At 57.9% G+C, this 10,346-nt stretch overlaps 1 protein-coding gene across 1 annotated transcript in view; it reads right to left on the reverse strand.

Moving 5' to 3' along the window:
• The window catches only part of CNGB1 (cyclic nucleotide gated channel beta 1), an 80,974-nt gene that overhangs the window by 7,713 nt on the left and 62,915 nt on the right, over positions 1-10,346 (reverse strand). The window contains 9 exon segments of the mRNA XM_015558802.1: positions 33-116; positions 1,988-2,212; positions 2,640-2,781; positions 6,037-6,159; positions 6,935-6,999; positions 8,274-8,360; positions 8,596-8,646; positions 8,844-9,052; positions 10,199-10,343. Coding sequence (XP_015414288.1) covers positions 33-116; positions 1,988-2,212; positions 2,640-2,781; positions 6,037-6,159; positions 6,935-6,999; positions 8,274-8,360; positions 8,596-8,646; positions 8,844-9,052; positions 10,199-10,343 — 1,131 coding nt within the window.

A 10,346-nucleotide genomic window follows, 5' to 3' on the forward strand; every position in this document is an offset into this window, starting at 1 on the left:
CCAGCCCCCGCCGTGGCCGCCGCGGCCCCCACCTTCTTGCACACGTAGTCATTGGGCAGGTAGACGACAGAGCGCAGCCGCTTGAGCATGTCAAAGATCATCTGCCGGTCACAGCCCTGGTGGGGAGCATCCAGGAGCCCCGTTAGAGGAAGGTGGGGGCTCGGGCCTCCCAGAGCCCGGGGGTGCGGGTGGAGGGGGGCGGGGGGAGGTACCTGGAAGAGTTCTGCAAACGAGACCCTGGCGGCAGTCAGAGGCTCAACCAGGCTCCTCCCCACCTCGTGGGCCTACTCCACACGGCACCCGGCCCGTCCACACTGTACCTGGCCCCATCCACACTGCACCCGGCCCCGTCCATACTGCACCCGGCCCGGCCCCGTCCACACTGCATCCACCCCCATCCACACTGCACCTAGCCCCATCCATACTGTACCTGACCCCGTCCACACTGAAGACCCCGGCAACAGTCAGATGCTCAGCCAGGCTCCTCCCCACCTCGTGGGCCTAGTCCACACAGCACCCGGCCCGTCCACACTGCACCCGGGCCTGTCCACACTGCACCCAGCCCCATCCACACTGCATCTAGCCCCATCCACACTGTACCTGGCCGCATCCACACTGCACCTGGCCCCGTCCACACTGCACCTGGCCCTGTCCACACTGTACCCTTCATTGCAATTGCCTGTACGCGATCTATCTTCCCTCCTCACACTATGACATCAGCAAGACCTCAGGTACCTACATAGAGCGAGCACTGTTTTTACGGAATGCTTTACGAAGATGATTCAGTCATTCTCCAGCAACCCAAGAGGTGCCCACTACTATAACCCCCACTTTTCAGGCCAGGACGGGGAGGCTGGGGAAGCCCAGGGGGATGGGCGCAGGAGCCCACCCAGGCCGTGGGCACCAGAATCTGTCCTGGGAAGGGAAGGGCTGAGCCTGTTTTGCCAACCAGGAAGTCTGTGGTGCCCAGCGGAGAGCCTGGCATGGATGGATATTGGTCCCTGGAGACAGGAAATGCACTACCAGTCCCCACCCTGATGCCCCCCCCACTGCACTGATGATTTATGAGCTCAAGCTCTGAGGAGCCTGGGCCGGCAGAGCCCCCCTCTGGCAATGTGCCCCCTGGGAAAGGGGGTGAGATGCTGATGTTACGAAGCTGTCACTGTGGGGAATGAGGGAAGCATCCTTTGTAAACTGTCGAGTCACAGCACTAGCAACGAGAGTAACCAGATCCTGACCCTCGTGGCCACAGACCACCACGACCTTAGGCGCAGGTGTGGCTTCTTTGAGACCAGAGGGAACCCGCAGAGGCAACGGGCCCTTTTCTTTGGCTGGAGAAGTTGGGGGGCTCCAAGGCACAATAGGGTGGCTCTCGGGCTTTCCAGAGGCCTCCAGAATCACGTCTAGGCTCTGTGAACAAAATGATTAGCTCCCAGAGATAAAAAGGAAACTGGGGAAATTTAAATAATTAACATATGATTAGCATATTCTGATTCCATTAAGGGTTCCCTTTAATATCTGTGAAAACCTTTCTGCATCTGCAAGAAATTTCAGGTAAGATTCCCCGCTTTGTAAGAATAGCTGAGCACACCCCACACCCTGACACGGATAAGAATGCAGGAACAGCAGTGAATTAAACTAATTGTAGCCAAATAATTTCAGAAGCAAAGCATAACATCAGCATATTTACAAAGAAATCTATACATGCGTGTGTCTATATTTGGAGACAGAGAGAGAGAGAGAGAGAGAGAGAGAGAGAGAGAGAGAGAGAGAGAGAAAGAGAGGCTTCCTTTTCTCCTGACTCAGTTGTACTCCCATCTCCGATGAGCACCCATTCCGAGGTGGGTGAAGTGAGGTGGGCAGAGCCCCCAGAAGACAAGCCCCTCAAGTCCCCAGGGCCTCCTGATGGCCCAGCCCCAGGCGCCCCACCAGCCTCCCAGGCCCCGCTCACTTAAATGTAGGGACGCAGCCAACAGAGGCCCCAGGCTGGCCTCCGGGTCACAGGACGAGGGCAGGCCCAGGTGGGCGGGGTGCCTGCAGGGGGAGTCTTACCCAGCATGCCTTGGGAGTGCCAGGTGTACTCGTACCAGGTCTTGACTCGGTTCTGCACGGACCTGGGGATCTTGTAGAAGTTCATGTACTTCACGGTGCTGTCCATGCAGCTGCGGTAGTAGGTCTGCCCGGCCGTGGCGGCTCCCACCACATCTCTCATCTGGAATAAGGGGGTGAGGCGAGAGGCTGCTGGCCCCCTGGGCGGCCTCAGGTCCCAGGGGCTGGGCTGATGCCAGGTGTACTGGGACCCCAGGTTGCAGGAAATATGCCCGGTGAGGGCGCGGGGCTTCAAAGGTAACTCTGGGGACCGCTGAGTGCCGCCTCCTGCACGGACTGGAATGTGAGCTACACACCCAGCACATCAGAACCCCCGCCCAGGGGTTGCTCTCTTCAAGGGCCCAGTTCCTCAGCCCCTGCAGAAACCATTCAGCCAGCTCTCGGACTTCCCAGAGGAGGGGCATTTCCCAGGGAAGCCAGCGCCCCGAGGGGATGGGCCCCAAGCCCAGGCTCCCAGGCTCAGTCTAAAAGGCCCAGACACGCGTGGGCACACCAGGCAGGCATGGGGAGCCGGACCGTGACCCAGCTACCTGTCCGATCATCACGGAGAAAGCGAAGACGCCCGTGAAATAGTTCAGCAGCTGGAAGACGATTTCAAACAGCGTCTTGGGGTCGGGCAGCCCCCCGATGGTGATGAGGGTCTTCACAGCCCAGTAGTAACAGCGGATGTAACTAAGGGAGGAAGAGGAAGGGCGGCTCAGGCATCACAGGCCCCGCTCCCCCGACCCAGGTGGCCTGGCCCTGACAGACGTAACCCTGCCCAGACGGGGTGGCTGAGCATCCACCTTTGAACCTGGAGGTCACGGTTCGATTCCCGGTCAGGGCACATGCCCAGATTCACACTCGACTCCCAGTGGGGGGCGTGCAAGAGGCAGCCGATCCATGATTCTCTCTCATCATTGATGTTTCTATCTCTCTCTTCCTCTCCCTTCCTCTCTGAAATGAATATATATATACATTTTAAATGGAACACAGGCCCAGAAGCTGGACTTCCCGGGCGCAAACCCAGCGCTGCCACCCTCCAGCTGCATAACCTGGACCAAGCCTCCGCTTCCTTCCCTCCAGCGGGCGTGTTCACAGAAAACACCCGTCACAGGTGACCCTGAGGACAGCTGAGGTGCTAGGACAGCGGCTCTCAACCTTCTGGCCCTTTAAGTACAGTTCCTCATGTGGTGACCCAAACCATAACATTATTGTCGTGGCTACTTCATCACTGTCATGTTGCTACTGTGATGAATCGTCATGTAAATATCTGATATGCAGGATGGACTTAGGCGACCCCTGTGAAAGGGTCGTTCGACCGCCAAAGGGGTCGCGACCCACAGGTTGAGAACCGCTGAGCTAGAAGAACACCTGGCCCAGGTGGGCTCTGGGTAAGTGTCAGCCATCGCGTCCCTGCTCTGGGAACAAGAGACTTCCGTGTCCTCAAGAAGTTCACCATCTGGTGGGGACAGGCAAGCAAACACGTAATGGGGAGGGAAGCAGCGGCGGTCGGCGATGGTAGCGGGGGCTCTCTGGCTGTGACCAGCTGGAGGCCTGGGCAGGGCTTTGAGCCGCCCTGTCCCTCATTTCCACCTGGTGCAGGGGAATCCCCGAACAACACCGGCCAGCCCTGTGGGGTCCCCTGTCCCACCATCCTGGCCACCAGAGGGCGCAGGAACGGCCTTTAGCCAGCGGGACTGAGCGAGGAAGCGGGGAGCTGCTGAGCCAACAGGAAGAAAACAGGCGTGATGTCCGCAAGCCTCAGCCTCCCCCCAAACCCTTCCTGGCGGGAGGGACCGTCCACTGGCCGGCACATCTCAGGGGCCTCCCTGAAGCCTTGTCTTCCGTGCTACCCGGTCTGCGGGGACCCTGCAGGATGAAGGGCCAGATATGTTGGGTCCTCAAGCCCAGCCCATAGCAGACGCTCGACAAATGGTCGCTGTTCTGAGTATGATAATTATCCATGGGATTGGGCTTCTGGGCTCCTAGGGGAGTCCTCCTTCGCTACTTGTGCTTTGGCCATGTATCGGGGTTCCCCGTAGGGTTGCCTTTGGAAAAGAGCAGTGTTGCCAAAAAAGGGGTGCCCTCCACGCTGAGCACCGAGAGCTCCCGGGGCCCTCCGCTCCCTGCTGGCCACTCCTCCCCTGTGCCCGCGATGGCGGTGCCAGGCCTAGCCCCAGGACGTGGGTCCATAGCTTGTTGGGGTACAGACGCCTCTGAGAATCTTAGTAAAGCCAGGGACTTCTCCTTCGAAGAGCCAGTATGTCCCACACATCTCACTTGCACCTGCGTCTCAAGTGCTCGGTACCCCGTGTGGCTAGTGGCTCCTAGTGGCTCCAGTATCGGACAGAGAAGGCATAGAACAGTGGTTCTCAACCTGTGGGTCGCGACCCCTTTGACAGTCGAATGACCCTTTCACAGGGGTCGCCTAAGACCATCCTGCATATCAGATATTTACATTATGATTCACAACAGTAGCAACATGACAGTGATGAAGTAGCAACGAAAATAATGTTATGGTTGGGTCACCACATGAGGAACTGTATTTAAAGGACCAGAAGGTTGAGAACCACTGGCCTAGAAGGCGAGGCTGGAACTGCTCAGGTAGGGAGGCTGCTGGGCAACCAGGCCCCGCCTACCTTCCCACGTCCTTCCACACCCCGCCCCCTCGGAGGACACAGACTGCACGCAGCTCCTTAACTCCATTGTCCTGCAGCTCCACACCTTTCTTTACAGCAAGGTTGAGAACCACTGGCCTAGACGGTGATGCTGGAACTGCTCAGGTAAGGAGGCTGCTGGGCAACCAGGCCCCGCCTACCTTCCCACGTCCTTCCACACCCCGCCCCCTCGGAGGACACAGACTGCACGCAGCTCCTTAACTCCATTGTCCTGCAGCTCCACACCTTTCTTTACAGTGCCCCCTCCCCCAGGCATGCTCTGCCCCTTCTCTCCACCTGTCAAGGCCAAGATCAAATGCAATCTTTCTGAACTGACCTTCTCGTTCTACCTCCGCAGCCCCAGGCAGACATTTGTGACACTGTGGTCACCCTGCCTGGGTTCAAATCCCAGCTCTCTAACTTAGGAACTGCATTGCCCTCAGAGGTTGTTGCACACCTGTTACCTCGTCTGTGAAACCGGGCAATGATGGTATCTCTCTTGTGTGATTGTTGGGAGGATTAAATGAGTGACTGTGTTAGCAGGGCTGATACCTTATAACTGCGCTGCGGTTCCTGCTATTATTATTATTATTATTATTATTGTCATTGCCATCACCATCAGCAGCATCATTTGATCATGTCCCACAGTGTATGACAGCTCTCTGGATGGGCAAGTAGGTTTCTTCTTTTTTTTTTTTTTTACAAAAAAATATTTTTTTAAATTTATTTCAGTGAGGGAGGGAGAGGGAGAGAGAGATTGAAACATCAATGATGAGAGAGAATCATTGATTGGCTGCCCTCTGCACACACACACACGCATACACTGGGGATCGAGCCCGCAACCTGGACATGTGCCCGACAGGGAATCGAACCGTGATCTCTTGACTCAAAGGTCAACGCTCAACCACTGAGCCATGCTGCCCGAAGGGAAGAACGTTTCGCCTTTTTGGCCAACCCTCGCGGGGCCAGGGATGGCCGGGAGCTGTGTTGAGGTTTCTGCGGCCTTGTTCCCACTCAGCTGTGCCCTTAGGGCACCCACCCCAATGCACGGCTAGACTCCAGGATCCCGAAGGGTCTCTCCAGCGGGTCTGGCTCAGGGCTGTGCCCCTCTGCCTGGCACGCGGCAGGGGCTCAGATGTTAGCTGAGTGAGGACGGGAGGCTTGGCCCCTCAACCTCATCACGGTGGCGGTTCCTTGGGATGGAGGAGGCCTGGGGAGCATGCGGGGACGGGGCTGTATATGGGAGTCCCTGTGCAGGGAGGATGGCCCAGGAGGAAGGTTGGCTCACCTGTTCCCCACGCCATCGTACACCCAGTGGGTGGAGCCAATGCCCTGATAAGCCGATGCCCAGTAATACAGGCATGAGTTCAAGTGCAAGCTGTAGAGAAGGTAGGCGGTGGTCCTGATAACCCTGCCAGGGAAGGAGAGGCGTGAACATGCAGCCGGGAGGGTGGCCGTGACATCTCACCAGGGGCAGGCGCACAGGGAACACACCAACCTCCCCTCTCCGGCACCCACCCCACAGATGCCCCCATGGGAGCTGCGTGGCCTTGCCCAGCTGCCTGGGGGTGGTCACTGGCCAATAGGGACAGCACAGGAGCCAATGCACGGAGCCAACCGGACGCTCTTTTGAGACCGCGCGCTGGGAGTGGTGGCTCAGGACAGCGCTGTCAGGACCAGGGCTGGTTTGGCCCAAAGCGGCCTGTGCATCAGTCCTGGGCAGTGCGTCCGTGGGCAGGGGCAGAGGAGGGACAGGGTGTGCAGAAGTGCCAGTCCATGAGAGAGGGGAGAGGACCTGTCCCCGACCTGCCCTGGCTGGCCATCCTTGGACACCACCCGAAGGCCCGCTGTGTCCTTGCTCCCGGTCCCCCAGGATTTGAGCGATTGGGGTGGGGGAGGGTCAGTTCCCTGAGCTGAGACCAACATGAGGCTTCGCTCTGGAAACAGGGGTGAGGCATGCGTGCCGACCGAGGTGTTCCCTTCTCACAATCGCGGGAAACGGGACATCCCTGCTCCCCTGAAACACAAACATCCCCCGAGGAGGGCCAGGAAGGGGCCCGGCTTCCGGCCGTGCTGAGGCCTGCAGGCCAGGGGAAGCGTGGGTGGAGGGTGTGTGTGTATGTGTGTGTGCATGCGTGTGTGCGTGTGCATGTGTGTGCGTGTGCACGTGTGTGCGTGTCTCTCACCTGTAAACGTAGGCTTTGCTGAGGATGGATTCCAGGCGGTTGTTGAACTCGAAGAAGGCCATGTACTGGAGGGAGAACAAGGCATCAGGGCAGCCTGCGGTCCATGGTGGCACCCCGTCCTCACGCCGTAGCCCAGTTCCCCCGGGGGTGCCAGGACTCGGGAGGGGGCTGGAGAGGGGACGTCCAAAATCACAGGTCCTGCCTGGCTGGTTTGGCTCAGTGGATAGAGCGTCGGCCTGGGGACTGAAGGGTCCCAGGTTCGATTCCAGTCAAGGGCATGTACTTGGTTGCGGGCACACCCCCAGTAGGGGATGTGCAGGAGGCGGCTGATCGGTGTTTCTCTCTCATCGATGTTTCTAACTCTCTATCCCTCTCCCTTCCTCTCTGTAAAAAATCAATAAAATATGTATTTTTTTAAAAATCACAGGTCCTGAGTCCTCGCAGGGTCAGGGCCAGAGACTCCAGTTACTAATCCGGCGGCAACCATGGCGCCTCTTCCTCTGAAGTTTCATGCCATCATGTCCTGACAGTTTAATCTCAGGGGCCTTTTAGACCTTCTCACTCTGATCATGCGCCTTGGAGGGGCCCCTGTGCCCTAGGTAAGGACACTGTTGTCAGTGTTACCTTAGAAAGAAAACCATCTCATAGCGAACCGTGTCCCTAACGCCCTCACTCACACCCTTTTTTTTCTAACAATAAAAGTAACCACACAGCCGCTCTCTGCGCTGAGCACCTTCGACCACCGCACCGCACCGTGACGAGCTTGGGGGTTGGGGTGCGGACCCCTGTGCAGTCGGAAATCCGTGTGTAAGTTTGGGCTCCCCACGAACTGAACTACTAACAAACAGCCTACTTTGCCCGGAAGCCTTGCCGATAACAATCAGTTGATTTACACCTGTTTTGTATGTTGTATGTATTATACACTGTATTTCTACAATAAAGGAAGCTGGAGAACTGAAAATATTATTAAGAAAGTCGTAAGGAAGAGAAAATACGTTTATAGTAATATATGTATTTATTTTTAAAAATCTGCATATCAGTGGACCCACGCAGTTCAAACCCGTGCTGTTCAAGGTCAGCTATATATACATGTATATATCTGTCTCTATAGCGACAGGTATGTTACCTGAGCACATGTTCTGCATGTGCGGTATGTATTAGCATTCTCCTTTTCCAGCGAGGAAACGCACTCAGCCCTTACCCAAAGCACACAGGCAGGAACTGACAGAGCCAGGGCTCGAACCCGGATCAGACTCGCCCTGCCTCTCTGAGGGCGACACCCTCCCCGCGCCTCCCGCTCCCGCTCCCGGTGCTGCCGGGGCGAAGCCATGGGTCCTACCTTCAGACAGCGGGGCAGCCGCAGGAGGGGGTTCACGCCGAACTTCAGGTAGAGCAAGTCCAAGGGCAGCAGGCACAGCAGGTCCATCTGCAATCCCCGCGGGCAGCACAGCGTGTGCAACAGGAAGCCCAGGGCTGGGGCGGTGAGCGATGGGGCCTCTCCCCTCAGCGGACAGTGAGCTCAGGAGGCCTAAGCGTAGAGCAGAAGGCCTCCCACCCACAGGCCGCTGACTGCCCAGCCCGTGCCAGCCCGGGGAGCCACGTCCCACCTGCCCCGGAGCACCCAGGGCCCCCTGGGGTACCACCTTCGTCCTTGCACACACCTTAAAGCGGGGAGACTTCAGGTAGTTGTTGCGCATCTCCTTTTTGTCTGTCTGGAAGGAAACGGAATCATGACCGAGAAATGGGGAGTGGCGATGGAAGTCCCTAATGACCCCCCACCTTCCTATCAGAGTTGTAGCCCCTGGACAAGGAGGAGACAGAATGGAACAGCTATGCTCGGGGAAGCCTCCAGGTTCCCAGGTGGGGAAGGGGAGCCCCCAGCCACCTGCTCCGCCTGCCGGCGACTCACAATGATGTCCCCGCCCCTGACAAACTGCAGGCGCATCTGGAACACGGTGATGTCCAGGAAGTAGATGAGGTCGCACAGGTAATCCATCAGCAGCCAGAAGTAGAGGCTGCCCGGCGTCTGGTAGGGGAAGGCCCAGCGCACAGGGATCAGCCAGCAGTTCCAGTTCCAGGCCAACACCACGAAGAACAGCCACAGGATGTACATCAGGTCTGCGGGCGGGAGGGGCCGGGGCGGCCGCGAGCCTCAGCCAGTGAGGTCAGGGGGGCTCTCTGTGTTCCCCTTGTCTGTCTGCACTTTCCTAGAAGCACTCAGTGTGACACTCCTATAACTTGGAGCGGGGGAATCTAGTTCCTGCCTTAGTAAATACACAATAGTACGTAATGCATAGCAGATGGACAGATGGATACACAGACATGTGGGTGGGTGGATGGATGGATGGATGGATGGATCGATGGATGGATGGATGGGTGGATGGATGGATGGATGGCTGGATGGGTGGATGGATGGATGGATGGCTGGATGGGTGGATGGATGGATGGATGGCTGGATGGGTGGATGGATGGATGGATGGCTGGATGGGTGGATGGATGGATGGATGGCTGGATGGGTGGATGGATGGATGGATGGCTGGATGGGTGGATGGATGGATGGATGGCTGGATGGGTGGATGGATGGATGGATGGCTGGATGGGTGGATGGATGGATGGATGGCTGGATGGGTGGATGGATGGATGGATGGATGGGTGGATGGATGGGTAGATGGATGGGTGGATGGATGGATGGATACCATAGGTCACCTGGTCATTTTAGAGGCCCAGTGGGCACCAGTGTCCCCCAAATGACTGCCTGTGTGACCTTGGGAAAGTCCCTCTGTGGCTCCTGCCCTGCCCTGAGGCTCAGGCCTAAGAGTTCAGATAGGAAAGGCAGGAAGATTCTCTGTAAACCGTAAAGAGCCGCGCACACAGGAAGGACTGTCACTCCTGAGGAATAGTAAATGGGCTGAAAGAGGGGATTCCCTTCAGATGTGGGAAGAACTTCCCTTTTCTGCTGAGAGCAGCACCTCCAGGAAGGAGCCAGCAAGAGCCGAGCAGAAAGACCTGGTCAGCAGTCAGGGCCCAGCTGCCAGCACTAGCGGTGTGTGTCGGCGGCGAACTTCTCTGCGCCTCTGTCCCCGTGTCTGTCCGATGGCTGTGATCATGGTTCCCTTCCAGGGATGTGTGTGTTTGTTTCGGGGTCACAGCCTTGGATGCCCACGGCCTCCCAGCCCACATCTGGCTCAGCCCCTCCATCCCGACCTGTTCTCCCGTCCTCTCGTGTCACGCGGCGGCCATGCCCACGGCCCAGCCAGGACTCACTGGTCAGCGGGTCGATGCTCCGGGGGAACTGGTACTTCCGCCAGGGCCGGCGCTTGAACTTGCAGCAGAGCATGTCACAGTAGTGCTCCTCCTCTGCCTGCGCCTCCCCGGCGGGCGTGGGGCCCGCGGCCGGCTCCGGGGCTTGCTT

This window comes from Myotis davidii, unplaced genomic scaffold, assembly GCF_000327345.1.
Source record: "Myotis davidii unplaced genomic scaffold, ASM32734v1 scaffold590, whole genome shotgun sequence".
NCBI classification, from domain to species: domain Eukaryota; kingdom Metazoa; phylum Chordata; class Mammalia; order Chiroptera; family Vespertilionidae; genus Myotis; species Myotis davidii.